The sequence below is a fragment of the Lissotriton helveticus genome, chromosome 12 (assembly GCF_964261635.1).
Source record: "Lissotriton helveticus chromosome 12, aLisHel1.1, whole genome shotgun sequence".
In the NCBI taxonomy this organism is placed as follows: Eukaryota; Metazoa; Chordata; class Amphibia; order Caudata; family Salamandridae; genus Lissotriton; species Lissotriton helveticus.
This window is the reverse complement of record NC_136073.1, coordinates 472,998,558-473,021,355: the sequence shown is the minus strand read 5'-3', so window position 1 is coordinate 473,021,355 and position 22,798 is coordinate 472,998,558. Positions and strand designations below refer to the sequence as shown.

General features: G+C 41.8%; 1 protein-coding gene across 1 annotated transcript in view; it reads left to right on the top strand.

The window, feature by feature from the left end:
- The window catches only part of ADCY7 (adenylate cyclase 7), a 441,560-nt gene that overhangs the window by 122,444 nt on the left and 296,318 nt on the right, over positions 1-22,798 (top strand). The window contains exon 4 of the mRNA XM_078670626.1: positions 18,074-18,238. Within this exon, the coding sequence (XP_078526752.1) occupies positions 18,074-18,238 (165 nt within the window). The remainder of the gene's footprint in view (positions 1-18,073; positions 18,239-22,798) is intronic.

Genomic DNA, 22,798 nt, shown 5'->3' with positions numbered 1-22,798 from the left:
AGAGCTTTATATGTCTAAATAATAAAACAAACCAACACTCGACAGTGTCACAAGAGCATAATAAGGCCCCTGTAGGGCCCCCCACTTAGATAAAGGCGTATACATTTTTTGTGAGATTTAGGTGTCTCACAGGGCCCCTCCCCGCATGCTGTAAGGTCTCCATCATTTTGTGTTATGCCACCGGACAGTTCACCTGCTTCTACTTGTCTGTGTGCGGTGGCCCCTGACTGTTGTGGATGTTGCCCACATTCCCAATGAGAAGCAGCGTACTATGCGATTGCATTGAAGTAAATGCATAGGACGAGACAGTATCCAATTTAAAGTGGGTTTGAAAATAAGGGACTATGGTGTTATGAACACACTAGATTGTGGGTGATGGTGGGATAGATAGTGTAGCCGGCATGTGAAGTTTAAGTATAACTAGGCAGATGACTCTCAGCTTGGAGCACTTGCCGGCATGACTGATCAATGAGTGCTTCTCAAGAGGTAACTATGCACAAGGAAAACTGAGAGTAGGCAAAAATAAGGAAGTTCAAAAATGTAAACACAAGGTCTTTCCCTTTATTACAACAAATGGGACTGCTTTCTTAAGGACGAACCCTACGATAAGATCATTGCATGATCCTCAAGACTCTTGCTCACCACCAGATTGCAGTGAAACTGGATCTGAGATGCAAGCAAAGGCTAACCAGATCCCAGGAAAGTGCAATCTAATTACCTTAAAATGGATCTCTCACCTAAGTATACATTTGAAGATGATTCGAAATCCACATAATATTTGATCACTCATACTTGGGTTGATAATCCAGTTGGAAAGAAATTGGGCTTTGGACATATAATGAGAGTTTATGCTATACATAAAATACTGATTAATGTCATTTCTATTTTGGGACTGTACATTGGTGTTAAAGGCTATCTATTGTGTTCACTAATTGGTAACTGTTATGAAACCAGGAGACATTCTGTACATTCCCTTATGCCTCATTTATAGATGCATATTGTTTTTTAACCAATCACCTATGTGCCACAATAGACACTGGTGAATAGAAATTTACAACATAGTACAGTTCTGTTCATTAGCTGACTAACTATAATGTATGTGACAGTAGCAGCCGGTATGCCAGTAGAGTCAGGGCATTCAATATATACTCAAACCAATGGTTCATCTGGAATTCATTCATACGAACTTCAGATAGGTGAGGGGAGAAATATATTATGCTATGCTATGTTATGTAATGTTAGGGGAATTTATAAAGTGCATGGCAACCCGAAGCCATACCAGCTTTTTTGGGCAACACAGACTATGACCGCAGGATCCTTAGGGGTTCCTTCACTACAGGAAAGTTTTGAGCCTTTTCCTAAGGGACAATTCATTATCAATTGTATGCAAAGAGGGTCAGGGAGCTCCAAAGTTTTACCACGTTAAATCTAAAGGATCTGCCGCCCTTTCGACTTCACAGATAGGACTACAGCCCATAGGGTGTGAGCAGATTTGAGAGCTCTACCCGGTTTATAGGGATCAATCAGCTGTCAGGAAATATTCAAGGCATACAAGTAATGTAGTACAATGACTAAAACACTCTAGCATTATGGGTGCTTTTAATTAAAACAGAAATGCATAGTAACTACACGCATAGTGTAGTAATTTGTAAACCACAAAAATGTTTTTGTATGTGGTTGTAAGTAAGGACTATGTTTTTCTTTATAAATATGCCACGGTGTCTAAAGGCCACTGGGAGTAAGATGCCTGCTGTTTGTAAAAGCAACACTTTGAAAAGGGAGAAAATTAAAACGATGTGTTTTATGCATATGAACAAAATTAACTCTTCAGTTTAATTTTCTCCCATTTCAATATGTTGCATTTACACCAAGCAGGCATCTTGATATCAGTGGCTGGTAGACACGCTGCCATTTTTAGGTTTTGCCTGCTCAGTGCTGGTGAAATCTCCTGTAGTTTAAAGAAAATCTTCAATGGGGCTTACAGCCCGCCCATTACTAACCATTCGTAGGCTTTGCTGTTACTCACATTTTCTTGCTTCTCACTGGTCAGCTGACTCATAGTCACATCATCAGCTTTTCACTTCCTCTTTCCTCTGCTGTTCCCTGGAGCTTGGACCAAGTACAGTTTCCGGCTGGCGGCCAGTGTTCTTCCACTGGCCGGGTGCTTCTGAGGTGCTTTTTTTCCCCCTTTCTTCCCTGCACTCCATACGGGACTATTCATTTTGTGGAGTATAGTGTATTTATTAATGGTTAATATTATTGAAACTGATTTTAACTACTTCATAATTATTTCGTCATCCGGCGGGGGTCCTTCATAGGAAAACATGGCGGCCGCTAGATAGAGCGGTGCGCTCGTCCCTGGCGAGGCTCCTGCTAACATGCCCCAGAGCAGTTTCTGTCGGTAGTTTCGGCTTTTTGGCTTTTTGCAGTGGTGATATCGAGGCGAGTAAGCTGCGGAAGGAAGGTTAGCAGCTAGCAGCGTGGTGCGGTGGAGACAGCCTCTGAGAGGTGGCGGGAGCGGCGCGTGTAAGCGGACTCGGGCTCGGCTTGGGCTTCGGTGGAGGAGGAGGAGAGGAGAGTGCGGCAAGCGGCGGGCGGAGCCCTGCTAGTCCGCGGTGAGTCACGGCAGCCGAGCTGAGCCTCTTTGAGAGACGGCGTCTTGTGATTTCAGCAGTTTTCAGGCAAAACGCCCGAGAATAGTCAGCGGTGCGGAGGCAGCTGAGCCGCCCTGAGATGAGAGGGGTGTACTGCGGGGGGCCGTGCGGTGAGATAACAAGTTAGCCGAGCGTGTGAACTCAGGCTCAGGCTCAGGAAGAGAGAGGTGGTGGGAGCAAGTGGTTGGTGGACTTTACTTACGAACGGTGGTAGATGTTGAGCTGTCCCGAGGAAATCAATTAAATAAATACAGCTTCCGTAGATTACGGATAGAAAATAAGAAAGTAAGAAGACGTCAGTACCCTCAAACATCCACTAATGCTGATTGGGATTGGGATTGGGGGTCCCAGTCTCAGGAAGAAGTCTGGAAAAAGACCTGGAAAAAGATTGGGAATTTACCAGCGCAAGAACAGCCTGGGCTCTTCAGAGGTAACAGTGCTGCACGAGTATAAGGTGGACAGAGCTGCCAATGTGTCGGGAGCAGGTTCTTCTCCCCGCACCTCATCGTTGGGGTGACGCAGCCGTGGAGCTTCGAAGAAGCAGAAAAGCTACAGCATACACCGTCTCTGCGAAAGGACTGGCAACAACTATTCAGTGCGGTAAGGGGGACCAGCAGAGGGGGAGGGTCTCAAGTTCTTTAGGAGGGCAGGTGCAGACTGCTGATAACCAGGATCATAACCAGGACTTCACTGGTATACAGGGCTGTCACCCTTCACAAAATCTAGACCCTGTACCCAGAATCTTTAGGTTTAACGCACAACTACAAACCACTTGTCATACATCGAGTGAGGCTTTACACTCATCTACTGCCAGAACCCTGGGGAAGCGGAAGGCTAAGGGAAAAGGAAAGGGCAGCAATAAGGATAAAGAATCAGCCGCCCCTACAGGCCCCAATGACACAGGTCAAATACAAGTAGCACTAAGAAGTCCAGAAGAGCAATATTGTACAGAGTCTGAGACAGAATTTGAGGATCAGGCAGTAGTGGAATCATTACAACCCCCAGTCTTAAGGGTATCAAAAAGGGGCAAGGAACGTAAGGAACGTCAGCAACGATACACCGCACCGAAGGACCTACCACATAAGGCTAATCCGAGCAAGGGGGGTACTAAAACAAAAGCTAGCACAACTTCCCGAGTTACACCCTCGTTGAAGTCATATTTTAAGGCCCTCCCCCAGGTTCTAAATATAAACCAAGAGCCCCAAAAATCTTTTTGTACTCAAATTGCACCCGTATCAGTGGAAGAGACCGGTGTCATAAACACTTCTACATCTCCCTTATCTGTAATTAGTTGTCTTGGTAACCCGGAAGATAAGGAGGGAGAAGTAGTAGGGGCAGGAGGCTCACTCAGCGGTATAGGCATGGGGGACCCAGTTGAAAAAATCGGTAAGGTAATCTCCCAATCAGATCAGCAAGCCTTGGCCACAGGAACTGCAAGTGAGATAAAGGACTCGAGCCAAGACATAGTGGGCTGTAAAGACAACAGTAGTGATGACACCATCCAAGCCATACTCCTCAGTATGAGGGAAGAGATCAGAAATGGGTTTGAGGAGTCAAAGAGATGTTTTGAGGAGTCCAGGCACACTCAATCAGAGATCCGCACAATGTGCGAAAACCTAGAATCTAAGGTAGATGGTCTCTCATTAAGAACTGGAGGCCTAGAGAATTGTGTTGAAGAGCTTAAGGCTAAATTGGAATACGCTGAGGTGAAGATCCAGACACTACGACGAGAAGGAGATTCAGTCAAAGAGAGAGTTGAGTCTTTTGAAAATTTTTCCAGAAGGAATAATTTGAGACTTCTAAAAATACCGGAGGGAAAAGAAGGAGGAGGTGGAGATTTAAAAAAGTTTGTTGCAACCTTACTAAAAGAATCTCTAAACTTGGATGAAACTCTGTCCCAAATAGAAACAGATATTCAGAGGGTACACCGGGATCCCTTCTGCCTTAAACAGGGCAGGGATAAACCAAGGAAGATCCTGGTGAACTTCTTAACATATTCCCTGAAGGAGAAGATCTTGACCGCAGCTCTGAAAGTCAAGACTTTAAAAGCCTCTGATTTCTCTTTTGAAGTGAGATCTGACCTCTCTAGAACAACGTTGGACAGGCAGTGGGAATTAGGCCAAAGAATGGAGCAATTTAGAAGCCTAGGAGCCACCGTGCAGATGAGATTTCCTGCCTTTCTAAAGATAATGTATAATAATAAAATGTACAATGTCAGGTCCCCTTTGGAAGCAGATGAGCTACTTGCCACCATTAGTGTACACGTAAACCCTCCGGACCGTGGGTGAACCCTTTGTAAATTTTTGTAAATGAGTTAAAAGGGGGGAGGGGAAGAAAAAAAATAAAAAATTAAATAGAACATAAAAATACAAAAATAAAGGAACAAAAAAAAAAAGAAAAAGAGAAAGGGAGAAAAAAAAAAAAATATATATATATATATACACGACATTATTAACATTTGGATGAGGTCACACAATTTTGTTATTAAAACAATATCGGGTGATACACTATAAAAAACCACGAATTGAAATTCTATCATAGATCTCCACCCCAGCATACTAACGTCAACATTTTCTGAGCAATTAGGCTGTAATGAAGCCTATATTTTCTATTTCCCAAACTATTCCCCAAACTTATCCTTTTCTATTAGAATATTATCAATAGAAATAATACTCTATAGAATAGCTGCTAGATAAGAGACATATAACTTTGCTTTGTGATTAACCACTGCTTATATTCTAAGCATATAGACCGGTAAAATGATTGATAATATAGATACTAGGGTATGGAGCGGAAACATGTCGGAGATGACAAGCTGGCAATCCATCATGCCAGAGTAAGTCGGGGGGGGGGGGGGGGTTTCTAGGGGCGGGAGGGAGGGAGAGGGAAAGGCAAAATATAAAAGTCCTCAGAAACCGAATCTTATAATAACGAATAATATAGATCCAATTGTGTCTCCAAGAGACTACTTAACTAAAACAGAAGGAGATATAGCTAAAGATAAGTCGCTTACAAAAACATTTAACAGAGTTGAGAGATCAGAAACAGTGCTAAAGAGTCTTAAAACTAATGTCAGACATTAAATTCCTATCCTGGAACGTAAATGGTCTGCGCGTCAGGGCTAGAAGAAATAGAATCTTACAATACCTACGAGACTCACCCGCGCAGATCATTGCGATCCAGGAAACACATCTGAATAGACAGGAGATCACGGATATACTTAAAAAACATAAATGGGTCGATAAATTTATAACTACAGACCACAATGCTAGTATCCGTGGTAATGCTATCATCTTTAAAAAATCAGCAAAGGCCCAGATAATGAGTTGGAAAACTGACGCCAGCAGCAGATGGTTGTTAGTCAACGCTCAATTAAACTCAAAGGTTGTCACCATCATTAGCTATTATGGACCCAACCAGGATGACTCTTCCTATTTAAATATTTTGCAAAATCAGCTGATTTCTTGCTCTGACCCTATAACATGGGTCGGAGATTTTAACCTTGTCCTAGATCCAAAGCTAGACAAATCTACAAACTCCAGGGCCATAGTACATAGCAATATGAGGGATACACTGCTTAGAAGTATGTCGAATCTTGGTCTAATTGACCTATGGAGACAAAGAGCTGGGAACGCTATGGGTGTCTCATACCACAATTATAAATACGGTCATAAATCACGTATAGACTACGCTCTATTCAGTTTTTCAATTAAGGAGCAGGTTAAATCTATAACATATCTCCCTCTACACCTGTCAGACCACTCTGCAATCTCTTTCTCGATAAAATTGGAGCAGAAACCTACTCACCCATCCTGGTCTTTCGACCGAACAAATTCTATTGGAGGATGAAGAGAAAGACTATCTGACGCAGGAAACTGCCTCCTTTTTAGAACAAAATATAGGCTCTGCCTCTCTAGTCATTGTATGGGAGGCTTGGAAGGCCTTCATTAGGGGCTGTATTACAGGTAGGGCCTCGTTCAGGAGAAAGAAATATGAAGAGGCAATTCGACATATAGAGCTAGAATTGACCCAGCTAGAATCGTCAGACCAGCTCCCCTCTGACAACCAAGAGGAGAAAAAAGAACTAAAGGACAAGCTAGACACATTATTACAGGACAGGATAAGTAAAAGATGGCAGACAAGTAAACTTGCACATTTTGAATATGGGGAATCTGCTGGAAAACTGCTGGCTTGGAAAATTAAAGCTGATCAATCCAGGAACTTTATTAAGGAAATAAGGGTAACTGGGGAAGTCAATAACAGGTCAACAGACACAGCTATTGGGGAAGCCTTTAATGAGTTCTTCCAGAATATCTACACCGAGCAACTTAATGTAAATCTAAATGAAAGGAATGAATGGTTGAACAATATAACCCTTCGAGAGTTGAAAAGTCACCAAACCGAAAATATAGATAAAGCTATAACAGAGCTGGAAGTTTCCAACACCATTAAACAACTAGCACAGGGTAAAGCCGCGGGACCAGATGGTCTCCCCGGAGAAATATACAGGGTACTTAATTCTATCCTTACCCCATTCCTTACAAACCTTTTTAATAACATAATGATTAGAGGGGAGACACCACCTAGCTCTTGGGGCGAAGCCAATATAGCTTTAATATTAAAAACAGGCAAGGACCCAGCTGGGTGTGGATCATATCGCCCCATCTCGCTTCTCAACAATGACTATAAAATCTTTACTTCAATCCTGGCTGCGAGATTGGGAAGCGAGATTGGGTCGATTATTCACCCTGACCAAAAGGGGTTTATTAGAGACCGGCAACTGACTGACCTAACTTATGATTTGGTGGGAGCTGCGGATATTGCCTCAACCTTCGGCTTACCCCTGGCCATCATGACCCTTGACGCAACAAAAGCGTTCGATAGGGTAAATTGGGAATACTTAAATTTAACAATGGAAAAATATCATCTAGGCCCCAAATTTTGTCGAGCCATAGGCTTACTATATAACAACGCTAGAGCATCCCTATTAATAAATGGTACACGAACATCTCCTTTTAAAATTAGTCGAGGAACAAGACAGGGTTGTCCCTTATCCCCCCTTCTCTTTAATTTATACGTAGAACCGTTTGCACAATCTATAAGGGAAGATACTAATATTCCACATTTTAATTTTTCGGGATGGGAAAAGAAGATTGGCCTTTATGCCGATGACATAATTATATACACAACGGATCCTGCATTGGCATTCCCAATTATTATAAAAAAAGCGGAGGATTTCGGAAAATATTACCGGATATGAAATCAACGCAGGAAAAACCGAAATCATGGTGTGGAACATCCAAAATCTCCAGCTCCCGGTAAAATCTTCATTGAGGTACCTGGGAATTACTATTACCAAAGATCTAGCAAATCTGGCTCAAAACAATTTAGCCCGTATCTCCCGAGAATCTCAAATCTTGATGAAAGCTTGGTCCTTTCTCCCGCTCACCATCTACGGGAGAACCAGTCTGATAAAAATGAGTATCCTCCCGAAATTTACTTTTATTTTTAATTCCATTCCGTTAATCTTCAACACCAAACAGCTTGCAAAATGTCAGCAAAATGTTAATTCATTTGTTTGGGGGCATAAATCCAGCAGAATAGCCTGGAAAAAATTGAGAAGGAGAAGAGAAAAAGGGGGGCTTGCATTGCCAGATTTGGAATACTATGCCTGGGCATTTCACTTGACGCATTCCCGGATGTTACTTAAGATCCCCTGGGAAAATGCAAATGGGCTTATGTATACGGCAATGCTAATGGGTTCGGGCCTTCCAGTGAACGGATTCCTCTTTAAGTTCGGTCATCAAAAGTTCTTTAAAAAAATCAGATTAAAGACACTATTTAGTATCCTAAAAGAATGGTCCCAAATAAAGCTTAAAACTGGCATAGGATACCTATCCAAACATGCCCCGATTTGGGACCTACCAGGATTAACACTACAAGAAACCAATACAGTTAAAAGAGTCTTGCTACACGCAGGTATTACACAGTGGGGTGATCTCCTGGTGGAAAGATCAATTATGGATTGGGATATTTTTAACTCCAAGGTAACATCATCACTCTCTTGGTTAGTATACTTGCAACTAAGCAGCTGGCTCCGGATTCAAACTAAGAAGAAAGCAATGATGGGAGAAGAGAGTGCGTTAGAAAATCTCTTAGTTGGAAGACCCCCCGGGAAAAAGGAAGTAGCACTTTTCTATTGGCATATCATAGAGGATGGAGAGAGAGATCCTAATCTCCCGGAAAAACTCTGGGGTGTGGAGGGAGAACCACATATGGAGGACATATGGGAGGAATCTTTCGCCCTCCTCTATAAAATTATCAAGCCAGCATGGTTGAGGCGCAACCACTTTTTTACACTTCACAGAGCGTATTATTCTCCTAAACGTCTGTCGAAATTTCAACCCGGGAAGTGTTGTGGCAAATGTTCTCTTCCAGCTGCCTCAGATCTCCACATGTTTTGTGAGTGCCCGAACATTGCTACCTTTTGGAACGAAGTCAGAACAACACTTGAATCCATTCTTGGTTTACCTATCCCGTGTTCGTGGCTTTTAATTATTTTTGGAATAAAAGACAATATTAAGGGACCAGAGAGAGAATTTCTGTTTTATGCCATTTTACTGGCAAGAAGAGAAATCTGCAAAAACTGGGTAAACACAAACTCCCCAACACATGCAGAATGGTTGTCCTCACTATATGCAACGTCTAAGCAGGATCTACCAAGAACATGTAGCCCTCGATCTTTGAGATTTTGGGACCTTTTGATCAATTGGAGAAGGGACAGTTAGCCAGCCCGGGTTTTTTTTTTTTTTTCCCGGGTCCGATGATTAGGCCTAAGATCTCTCTGTCCAAAGGGTGCCACCGAAACAGATATTGGACACTGGCCGAACTGGTCTGAAGAGAGAATGCTCGTCCAAGCTCTGCTGGCGACGCTGGGGTCGACTCTCTGAGCACTTGGAGCTTAGTATTGGGCTCCTTGGTGTAATAAAGGGGTCTCTCCTCGAGTCTGCGCAGATGGGAGCGCAGTTGGATCGATTTAATGGCGAATGAGGACAAAAAAAAACAAAAAAAGAAGACAAAAAAAAAACAAAAATTAATTATTTCGTCATGTAATTGTTTGGCACCAATATGTTGCATTTCGAGACACTTCAGTTCTCCCTATGTCATTAATCGGTCTCAGTTAAGACGTTACTGGCCTGCGTTAAATATTTACAAGCATTGGGCTTGAATGTGAGTAAACTGATTTTCCAGGGCCAATTTAAGTATGTTTATTTTACCAGGAGCGTTCCAAAAATCCATCGGATTAAAATAATATTAAATTATGTGAGCGCCTGAATTCCTGGAGAACTTTCACTTGTGCACCAAAAGTCTGCCTGTGGAAGCTCTGGCTCGATATCTATTTACACTTTGCTGTAAATGTTTGAAATGTGTCCTCATGTTATGCCCAGGTTACGGTTGCAAATGCTATGAACAGATGGTGTGCTGTAGAAATGTAGTGTTACTTAAATACAGCAGGCAATGCTGGCATTTTAGCCTGCTTTTAAGAGCTCTCATTTTAGTAACAGGACAACCAGGTGAATGCCCACACGGGCGTAGTCAAAGGGGTGTTGGATTGGGTTGAGACCAAGTGTCTCAAAATCCAGTTCAGTCATGTAGCCTACACTACAAAAAGAAGCTCCAGAGGCACAGAGATCACCGCATCCCTCTGTGGTAGACTGCACCAGTGACCCACGTGCAGAGCTCACATTTTGTCTAACGTCAGCTGTGAATAGCTGCGCACCTAGTACTTCCTAAACTACATTGCCTCTTTAGGTCGTACCTAGCGGCAGTGCGCATGCACTGCTCGCTCTCTGAGGCATGCTGTAATAGAGTATGCAGTGGAAACCCTGCCCACTCTCCTCCCCTATTTGTTATTAGCTTGTGCCATTGTCCTTCGTAAATGCTGGCTTCTGATTCATAAATAGGCTTGTTAGTCCCTCCTTCGTACCGCCTTGTCTGCATTTGCAACTACCCATAACAACTGGACCTTTTACTTGTGGCGTTACCCGGTCTCCTTCATAAGTCAGTAAGCACTATTTTCTTTAATGATCTTCCCTATTCCGCCCACGACATCTCAGCAGGCCCTCTGGTTTTACTAATGTATATATTTAAACTATAGCGCATCTGCTTTAACTATAGCTGCCCGTTCTCAATTATTTATTTACTTAATAACGCTGGCCGCTTTCGTAATGTGTTTATTTAAATTATAGCGCGTCCGCATTAACTTTAGCGGCCGTGCTTAGATATTCATTTACTTAATAATGCTGTCCGCTTTCATAATCTATTGATATAAATTATAGTGCGGCCGTTTTAACTATAGCGGGTGCGCTTATTCATTTATTTTATTAATTGTCCAGTCCGCTGTCGTTACGGCCTAAAAAAGGGGGGGGGGGCTTTGGGACACAACATCATAGCTGCACCAGCAGACTGAGTTACTCGATCTCGGCGCTCGAGGAGATGGGATGTTATTAGCAATCATCGCGTTCACTGGTGAGATCGAGTTTCCTTGGCTCCTCTTCCCTTGATGAGCTTGGATATGTATTTTAATACATTTAGCCTTTTCGAGTGGGAAGGATGGATGTACAGAAAGAGACTGCTTTCTGCGGTGCAATGGGTTTACGAAGGCATGGGGTGCGCGTGTGGTAAGGCAGCCGCCTTACGATTTTATCAGAAGGGTGCAGTGATGAGGGCAAGCCCTTCCTGGAGATTTGCCTAATTAAGCCGTTTAATAGGACTCGCATTACGCGAGTTTAAGCTATTGGTAATGCATTTTATTTATGTTTTAATAAACAAAACAGAAATAAAATGCATTGCCATTTGCAATGCCAATAGCTCAAACAAGCGTAAATGCGAGACCTATTGCATTGCAAATGCTTGTTTTTGTTGCATTTATGTAGCGTAAACTCGACTCGCAAGTGCATGTGTTTGTACCCTGTCATCTTCTTGCACCGTCTTGCAGTTTTACATAAAATATTTTAGGTGCATTTATGTAGCGCAAACACGACCCATGAGTGCATGGGTTTGCACTCCGTCATCTTTCTGCACTGTATTGCCTTTTATTTATTTATTTTATAGCTGCATTTACGTAGCGCCAACTCAACCTGTAGGGATTGCAGTCCATTATATAAGCCCCACTTAGATTACACCAGGACACTTAGTGAGCACTCCATAAGAGTGCATCTGTAGCCATCTTCTATTCTACACGGCATGTTAACCCACCACCCCCAGCCCGGGTTTTGAACTAATCCCCCCTGCTTTGAACTCACCATGTCCTCCTCTCTGCTCTTTGTTGTTTTACCCCCCCCTTCATTCACCTCCTGCAACAACCCTCATGTCCACTATTCTCCTGCCTCATGTCCTTTTAAACACCATTCTGGGCCTTTTATTGTTATTTAATTAATTTTATTGGTGCTTTTCTATATAGCAAACTCAACTCCAAGGTATTGGAGTGCTTTACATGAGCACCACTTACATTAGACAGGAACACTTTCATTTTTTTTTTTTTGAAGATTAAGTGATTTTCTCAGATTTAAAATATGTTGAGCAGACGCCAAGGCTCAAACCAGTTACCCAGTAGCAAGATCGGCAGCTCTAACCTTTGTACCAAATCCTCGCACTGTTTTAATTTAAGTCATGTTGGACAGCATCCCGCGCTGCTGTCCGTATCTAAAAAACATTGACAAAGTCAATGAATCTCACATAGCAAAACCATGCTTGTTTTAAATGGGAGATATTTAAAGTGCAGAAAATTTTTCCATATTATGACCATTTTTGCAGAACAATTTCCTGCACTTTAAAAAAGAATAGTTGTATTATTTGTGCTGTACATGTAACGGTGCCACAAATGGTGCAAGGATTGTCTTGTACATACAATGCAGGCTCTCAGTCTTCCATACACATATATCCAATTCATTCACACATGTTCATACTTCCCCACTGACACACATGGCAGCCATGCCATAGTGCCCCATGTCAACCTATTTTGTTCAAACCATAGTATCTGGCTTCATGGACATTAGGTTTAAAGTCAATGAAGCTGGACGATTGGGTGTCTGGTACAATGCCTACGTTTGACTGGCCTTCAATAGCTCACAATGATTTTCACTGATCAGAAGTAGCTGTCATCACGGAAACGTTTGGCAACACGTGCTGTAGTTTGAAGTAAAACATAAATATCCTAATTAAGGTGTTTGTGATGGCGAGAAGTCTCAGCTTGCCAGGACATTTAAATGCATGTCAGACATTGTGCAGGCTTTTTATATTTAATTTGTCTTGGCTTTGTTGCAATTCTGTGGTTTTGGACTGTTGACGAACCGGTTCATATTTCAAGGTTGTGTCCTGATTACCTAAAGATCGCTGAAACAAATGATCTGGTCACTGTTTGCAAGTGTGCTAACCAAAAGCAGGCACTGGACACATTCTTATTAAATGATTTTGGCAACGTATTTAATTGCTTTGGCTTCGGTACCGTTCTAGTGCATGTTAAAAAGTGTTCAGCATTTTCAATTTTTTAAGATTACATCTTTGTTCAGGAAGCTGGACACTGGCACGTCCAGTCGAGTTTTTTTCTATTACTCTTTCAGTTTTCAATAGCGCATTTTATATACAGTTCATGACCTTATAAAACTGCTGCAACTCTTTTGGTATGTTTCTGATATTCTAACTTTAAAATTAGTATTTTAGTTTAAATTTTCTCCAGGTGGGCAAGTCTAGTTTTCAGATTTTTTTTCTTCTCATAAATGGATTTTGTAGTTTTAATGACCAAATTCAGCATAGAGTGAACCCAGAATCAGACATCAGTACATTGAATCTGTTACTTTCAAATCAAAGGGCCACATTAAGATTTTGAATAGCGATTACCTAATTGCGATGTTCAGCGAATCGCAATTAGGTATTCACTATTCCAAATGTATGAAAGTCCAAAAGTTTCATTTAGCAATACATAGGGGCTTGAAAATCGACCTGCCTCATTAATATTAACGAGGTAGGTCCCCCATGGAATCGCTAAAATCATGGGGATGGTGGCCTGCTGGGGTCAGCAGATCACCATGTCCGAGATTGATTGTAAATAAAGTAAGCATATATATTTTTTTAAAGCAGCCAGTTTTCCTTAAAGGAAAATGCGTTGTGTCTAAAAAAAAATCAAAAAAAAAATCCATGGTACTACTGCCTGCTCTTAAAAAAGAGTTTTCGCCACCATTCCCAAAGGGGACCCCTTCCCATTTGCGAATGGATTACCAACAACTTGAGGTTGGTGGTAAATTGCGAATGTTTTGCAACCGCATTCACGGTCACAAAACATTCATACATACAGTTATGATTCGGTATTTGGAAGTGGCGCCCTAAACACGCCCCTTCCAAATACGAAATCGCAAACCCATTCTGCAATTCGGTAACTGGTTACTGAATCGTGAAATAGGGTTTGTTACATGTGTTAAGCATTTTTTGCATTTGCAAACGGGCCGATTTGAGAATGCAAAATGTTTGATACATGTGGCCCAAAGACATGTGCTTTTTCAAAGTCTTAGAAGTAGACATGCAATCCAGTACTAAATCTGAGCCGGCGATTGCTGATTTGGCCCACCAACACTCATTTTTGGAGTCAAGCACCTATTTTAACTCAATGGACTATGAAGCTGAGCCAGAGAGAGAAAAACACAAAATGGTGAGAGAAGGCGGAAGGTAGACCAAAAACAAATGTCAAAGGGATGAGAAAATGGGTATGGAACAGAACCTGCAAGAGTGAGATAAAAAGACAGTGAAATTATGATAGTGGACTAAGAGGCAGGTGGTGGAATCAAGACTCAATGTCCTTTCTATTTGGTATTCAGCCTTTGATAGCGCTTGCCCTTTGCTTCTGGGCAAAACTTTGGGGCAGGCACTTATTCTTTTACAAACTAGACCCAGTCTTTGATACCATTAGATCTTAATACATAATTGCACATTGTGTATGTTGCTTATTTATTTATTTTAAGGTCGAATCTGCATTTATTAACTTTTAAGTTTTTGCTAAATGATTTTTACTCTGGGTATCCACTATAAATTTAGAACAAATTGTTCAAGGTGGTCAAACATTAGTTTGGAAACACTATTTTGGGGTGGGTATTCAAAACCTTCATATTTTTTTCTCTTCTCTCCTCTACATCCCAACCTATTGAACAGATTTACACGAAATGTACTGTGTAGATACAATATTTTCCACATTAGTTAGCATTGTAGCTTGTTGTAAATCTGTGGAGTAGGATGGGAGATGTTCGCAATTTAATAATTAACAATCCACACTTGGAAAGTTTTGTTTTGAGTATATGTCCCCCATTAGAATCCACAAAGCAGACCTAGTTTTAACTTTTTCTTTCTGCAAGCGTAATCAGTTAACCTCATTTATAGTCTTGAAAGGTGCATGTACACTTTCTCTGCAGACCTGCTAGATTTTATTTGGCGAGAGTCTCTCCCAACCATAGACACACGCTTGATTGGAAGCCACAGATGCAACTGAGAAAAACCATTAGAAAAGCAATAGGTCTCGCCTTTCATTAATTCAAAGCCATTTGCTTTGCTATACAATACCATTAGCAAAGCAAATGGCTTTAACTTAATTAAAGGCGAGACCTATTGCATTTTCAATGCTTTTTTTCAGTCTTGGCACTGTGCTGGGATCGGTGACAGTAATGTCATCTGCTTGTCCACTTTTTTCTCGGCTCCTTTCTTGGTATCACCTTCTTGTAATCTATAGAAAAGCGGCACTCTTCTTGCCCGCTGGGTTTGCCCTAGTCACCTCCAAGTTATGAGCATGAGGGGCAAATATGAGTGTATCCAGACCATTCAATCATTAACCTCTCTTTAGAAAAACGACCCCCCCCCCCTTCTTCGGGAAGGCAAGTCGTGCCATATCCAGGGAATTCCAAGGTTAGGAGACAGAAATGACCGTTGACATGACGTGTTAGCCCCTACGCCTCACCTACTCCTGCTCTTTCTCTTTTTACCTCACCTGATTGTGCCTGCATAAGCCTTATCTGTTTGTGAGTTGCTGGGCCTCAACTTTCCGCGCTGCCAGATGTCCCTCACTGCCCCTCCCATGCCTGCATGTTTGTTGTCCCTGGCCCTTCAGATTGTGGAAAGCCCTCTGCCCACGCTCCTACCTACTCTCACCTGACCACCCCTCCAGTACCCCGTTTGTCCGCCCAGATTTCTATTCACATAACAAGGCAGTCACGAACTATAGCTTAAGTTAAGAGCAATGGTCCCCAACTCACTAGACTACAAATGTGGGGGGAGTTTTATATAGCGCAAACTCGAACCGAAGGTATCAGAGCGCTTTACCAACTGCGTTACAGACGTACACACTCAATTTATTTGCCCAAAATCACAGGATGTTGAGCATCCCTGTTGAGACTCGAAGCCTGTTACTCAGCTTCAAAGTCGGCTACTGTAGCCGTTAGGCCACGTTCTTGAATCCATGCATGGTAGGGGCATGAAACGCCCCCTGTACTCCTGGGTCCCGGTGCTACTGCAGCTGTTGCGCCAGTGATACCTATGCCTATGCATTTGTATCAAGTGTTTGCCCCATACCGTACTTGAACCCTCAGCAAGTGGTGCCCACAATTCCGACCTGCCCCCGGGTACACCCCCTGATTGGACACTGGCAGGCTGATGAAGAGAGCAGACTCGCAGGTATATGATCCTGTGCGAGCTAATCTCCGTTTGTCCCTTACTTTTCCGCATTGCAATGATGTGTGCCCATTAAAAAGGAAAACCTACCGTAGGACAAAATGCCGTAAAAAGCTAGGAATGTCCAGTGTAATAACATCGCGGAACCGCGAAAAGCTCCGCAGTGTCCAAAAGCACCAAAATAGTACAACAAATATACACTTGTGTGTGCGCTTCTTAAAAAATGTACCGATAAACAAAGCGTTGTGAAAAGCTCCACAGTGCCCAGCGACACGTAAACAGTACAAAAAGCATATGCTCGTGTGTGTGCGCATGTTTAAAAACCTACAGAAAAATAAAGCGCTGTGAAAAGATGAGCAGTGTAGAAAAATATGTTTGTGATAGCGCATGTAAAAGGGCAAACCTACCGGAAAAGAAAGCTTGGTGAAAAGCTTTATGCTGTTCGGTGAAATGATATCGCCGCGCACAACATTTATGACAGCTTTAAACATACAACCCCAATAGTATACTGATGCAGCTGCCTACCGAAAAACAAAGCGATGTGAATGCGGGACGTAAACAATTTAAACAAGCTGATTGCAGCAAAAAGACAGAAGTGAATGCCTGCTTGTGCCCCGGGGGAACTGCAGGGTCCGCGCTGGTTCAGAGTTATGAGTGAAGCAGCATTTTCTTTGCTATGGCAACAAAATGGCGTGGGACTGTCCACAGTCCCTACGGACACGCGCATGCTGTCTGCTATGGACGAATGGCAAGAGCAGCCATGTTTGTCCATGCAGGCATGTGCATAAAAGCCCTAAGTGAAATTGATTCCAAAAGGCACTTGCAATAGTGAGAGCAGCGCATGCGCTGCTTTCGCTAGGCGAGACCTAAAAAACGTGGGGTTGGACTTCGTGGAGAACCTCCAGGCATGTGCGACCTAATGGGACTGAGGACAGAGGAATGGAAAATGTCCTCATTTTCTCAGGAGGTTGCCAGTTTGAGCCTTTGTCTGTGGATAATCTTTCAGTAACTAAAGGTCTTAAAGCAATCACATGCAAATTGTGATAATTGAAGTCACTGGACTTCATGTTTAGTTTATAGATGCTTTCCACAGTCTACACCTGCTGTAGTGATGGTGATCACTATGAGCTCACATATGGTCAGGGGACCAGGGGACTGAAAGAAACAAAACATATAAAAAGTATGTTTAAAAATACAGACCTCACAGAATGTCGACGTTCGAGGACTTTGGGGTGGAAATCAACCTAACCTTGCCTATAATGGTTATTGACCTCACTGGGACCATAGCACTCTGGTAACACGTCAGTGGAAAGAACTTTGCATTTGCAGTGCAGTGGTAGTGGTGGGTCTAATAAGCATAATTTGCCAATTTCAGTAGTTCTTTTAGAGTTTTGTATGATATCCACTATAATGTCCTTAATATAATTTTTTCAGTTAGAATATTGGGTACATTTTCTCTCCCCTGCACAGCATAAACATGTTTGGTTTGGGTATAGTTTTGATGCTAGAGTATATTGAGGTTTCATACTATTTTTCTGCGGCATCCCTACAGTCATGTATGAATATGACCCCGATCAAACGAACAATTATAAAGTGTATATTGTGATGAGCTCCAACCAAACGAATTGCAGAATGTTTGTTACTGTGTTTCTCCTTTGATTAGTGGTATGCTCCATCTTACTAATGTATGTGCTTTCATATTTCTTGAATAGGTGCCATTCTTTCTCTTCATAATTCTCGCAGTTTACACCATGTTACCATTTGGGATGCGAGAAGCCATCTTCATCAGTGTATTGTCTGCAGTGTCTCATATTGTGGTTATTAGTATTGCTGTAACAGTGTTTTCTTCAAAACCAAAGGACAACGTTGCTCTGCAGGTAAGGTTTTTTCAGCTAACCACCCAAGCACTATTAAATACAAATCCCTTTGCAGTAAACTTGTCAGAACAGGAACATGACATGATATTGTGGTTTAGGTGGGCAGGTCAGTCTCTATTGGAAGAAAATATTTTAAGGAGACATTTTTACTAGTCAAAGCTTAAATTACTTTCACATTTTCATCCATCTTCAAGTCGACCATTTAATGGCTCTCAAAATCTGTCAGAAAAAAAAAGATGTTTACTCTTCACAAGCTGGGCCTCGATCTTCAATTGACGAATAAATACTGATTGATCCAAATGTAGATGTTCTAGATCCGGCCGTAGAAGCTTTATCCATCAAACACTTAAATGCTTCACGAAAAAGTCAATCTGAAAACTTGACAGTCACAAGCTTTTGAGATAGCATGTGGCGACCCTGCTTCTGTAGCAGGCTAATACTAGTCCTTTCAGGGCATGGATACCATTTGCAGGCTCTGTAGTGCTACAGAGATGCTTACAGATTTTAATTCACATTTATATGTTTACCATCTGCAACGCCTTTTGTAGAGGGGTCCGTGGAGCGAGAATAGAGGTCCATACCTTTGGGGGGAAATTGACTGATGACTTAACGATGTTTCGTGTTTTTAGCTTTCATTTCACAATCATATATTTTTGGAGTGCTAATCTTTGTCACTGTAACTGACTGCGGTGCATATGCCATATGCAATGTTTTGCAATCAGAAAGTATGAAACTGAAAATATGTTTCCCTGGCGACTCAGAGCCACTGGCTCACCCTATGTCTCTATGTTCGACCAGGCGCTTCTTCAGAACAAAGTGCCAGTTCATCACCTCACTGTACCTAGTGGCGAAAAGTATCCCAGTCTTTGTATTATTGATCATATCACCAGTGCGTAACTTGTAAAATAAATAAATACATTAAAAAAATGAATAAGTGTACTGGACAGGTATTTTTTTTCTAGGTGTATGTGGATGACCCTGCTGAATGCTCGGGATGCCCTAGTCTTTATTTTTCCTCAAGCCTTTTTTTACTACCGCTCTTAACTTCTTGTCTCCCTATCTCATTCTTGCCTGTTCTTTTTGATCCCCCCTTTGTCCCCCTGTCACTGCGTTGTCATATTTCCCCTAATTCTCATTTGCTCTGTGCCAGTCTGATGATAAAAGGTATGGCCTGGTCCTCATCCTCGGCTGCCTACGCCACAAATGAAGGACTGCTATTTGCTACTAGAGAAATTTTAGTGGAATGTATCCTTGTTGGTGGAAAGGTAGACAGAATATTGGTCTTACCTCCATAAGACTTCCACGTATCTTCTACCGCATCCATCACTAATTAAAGTCTTGTCGGTGCTAAAAATACCAAAAATAATTTTTTAAAAGCTCAGTAAAGCTTTTGTGGCATGTTTGAGCAAAATTAAAGGTTGGCATCTGTATTGATTGAATTATTTGGTATGTTATGTTCTCAAAGCTATTTGAATTCATTCTCCACTAGTCCAAGTAGAGAGATCTACACCCACAGCTGCAGAACGGTTTCACAAACCAGAAGCTGCTTTACTTCATGAATCTTATTGTAGGAGTATGTCATACACACCTGGAAAGTGATTGCACACATTTGCCTTTATTGTAGAAGAATCACAGTTCCTGCATTTAATTTGTGAATTGTCGAAATGTATAGGGTTTTCCCAAAAAAACAAAAAAGTCGGAAAACCCGGGCCAAGTATGAGTTTTTATGGTTGAAGATTTTGCAGGCACTATCTTTGGCTGAAAGAGGCATATATGCACATCGTTCCATGAGCCATTCTCCAAACAAATCGGCATGGTAGTTAATGTTTAGTACTGGTCTGAATACTGCTTTAATTTAAAACAGAAACGTGACGTATGAGTCGAGCGGCTCTGCAGATAAGGCGCCACCGCAGTGCAACCACATGTAAGGGAACCTTTTGTTAGTCATGTCTACAAACATTCACTCCTGCCTTTGCAGATCTATGCAAGGGCTGAGGGCACCGAAGTGTCTGTCTGACTCAGACCCTGAACTTTTTTCCAGTGCATGGAATCTCTGGATCCATCTCATTCCTACCGCGGTCTAGTCCTGTGGGATGACCAGATCATTGCTGTTTGTATCTTCGGGGAGCTGCGCACCTTTGTAGCTTTGATACTTCAAATGCCCCTGGCAGATCTTTAGTTTATAATTAAACTAAAATATAAGCGGGTATTTAATCCTAAAATATGAGCTAATGAAGCCAAAATAGGTCTTAGAAATTGATATTAAAATAGGGGTGTGGAAACTGCAGAAATTCATGACCATTGAGGTGTTTGAAGAGCATTTCAGAGGTAGAGCTTTTTGTCCCAGGACTCCTTAGTGGAGACCAGTCTAAAGTTAGAAGCCCTCACTCATGCAGGTTGAACGGATTCCTCCCTCAGGAGAGAATTATGCTGATAGGCTTGGTCTTGGCTTCCATGAGGAAGATGACTGGGCAAGTTGAGTAGGCTGTAAAAGTTAAGAGGCTGCGCGCTGTACCTACTATCACCTCGATATATGTGTGCCACGCAGAGCTGGGGCTAGCTTATAGCACAGATTTGATTAAATTGCGCCCCTTGATGCTGTCACTATCTGTATGGCCCAAACAGGAATCCTGCCTTAGACAGGTTCTGTCTGACTATCTTCAATTAGACAAAGCATTAAAGAGTCCTTGTTTTGCCTACCTAAAAAAGGTAAGCCTTAGTGTCAATATGCATGATTTGTTTAGTAACCCACAGCAATTATCTCCGTCTTGTAAGTATAGCATTAAGGGCTGTTTTTAGGTTTTGCTTGCAATGTGTTTGTGAAATCTCTTGTATTTAATATATCTTAAAAGGGGGCTCTTATCATTTTCCATGACGAATTACTGTGCTCATTCACTTTTGTGTGGAACTTCTTTTTTTTAACTTCTCATGGCTGCGTGCATTTACAATACCTCTACTAAAGCTGTTCACACTGTTTAAGCCCCATTCACTGTCAAAATAAGATCTCTGCCCACTAGACCGCTTCTAACAGTATGCTTAAATGTTAGCTTTTTATTTCTTAGCTGTGCAAAGAAGATGCTTTTGCCTTAGAACGTTTGGGGCACTTCCTATTTATGCCTCAGTACCTTTCTTTGCCCTTTGTAGGCATTATCGGATTGATTTTTTTCAACTTAATTTATTTGATCATTATGATCAAATTCTAAATGTCGTAATAAACATTGCACATTAAAAATAAATTTACTATACAAGAGCTATGCTATATTTTACTACTAAACAGGCAGCCACAGTGCCGTTACCATGCAGACAACAGGGTCATGATTTGAATGGTGCAGCAGGTGCAGTAGTACCGGGCCCAAAAGTTGTCAGAACTCCTTTAAGCATATGATATAGCTATATTTGACTACTAAGCAGGTAGTCACGATTGCAGTTACAAGGGACTTGATTTGAATGATGCAGCAGGTACCATGGCTCCGGTGCCAAACGCTTTAGGTACCCCACAAAATCAAGATTATTGCTAAAAATGACTACTAAACATGACACTTCCATTTATTTAGCAGGCAATTGGGTCATGATCTGAATGGTGCAGCAGGTGCAGTAGCACCAAGACCAAAGATTCTAGGCACCCCGCTAAACACCTAATGTTGCTATATTTTACTACTAAACAGGCAGTCACAAGTGCATCAGGTGCAGTGGCACCAGGCCCAAAAGTTGTCAGAACCCCTCTAACCAGCTAATATTGCTATATTTTACTACTATACAGGCAGACACAATTGCAGTTATCTTGCAGTTAAAAGGGGCTTAATTTGAATGGTGTAGCTGGTGCAGTGGCACTGAGGCCAAAAGCTCTAGGGACCCCACTAACGAAGAATATTGCAATATTTTATTTCTAAACAGGCAGTCACAAGTGTAGTTATCTAGCAGGCACTAGGGCCCTGATTTCAATGGTGCAGCAGGTGCAGTGACACTGGGGCTCAAAGCTCTAGGAACCCCCTCTAAACACCAAATATTGCAATATTTTACTACTAAACAAGCAGTCACAAGTGCAGTTACCTTACAGGAAATAGGTTCATGATTCAAGATTTTGATGGTGCAGCAGGTGCAGTGGCACCAGGGCCAAAGTTGTCAGAACTCCTCTCAACACCAAATATTGCTATATTTTACTACTAAACAGGCAGTCACAAATGCAGTTATCTTGCAGGCACTAGGGGCATGATTTGAATGGTGCAGCAGGTGCAGTGGCACTGGGCCCAAAAGTTGTCAGAACTCCTTTAAACACATAATATTACTATTACATCAATTAATTCTATTATTTCCCTCTCATTTTATTTTTCAAAATTATGAAATTTCTTTCCTGCACTATACCATTACTAACAGCACAACATATTGTCATTTTGTACATAAACAAGTCTTAGCAATTTTTGTTGTTGAATAATCTTTATTGATATTCAGCAAGTTATACAGGTAAACTTTATCAATAATGCTTGGTTTTACAGTACCGTTTACAGGAGGAGCTTTGGTGGGGTGCCAAGCAGTAACTTAAACAATATTCTTAAACCAGTA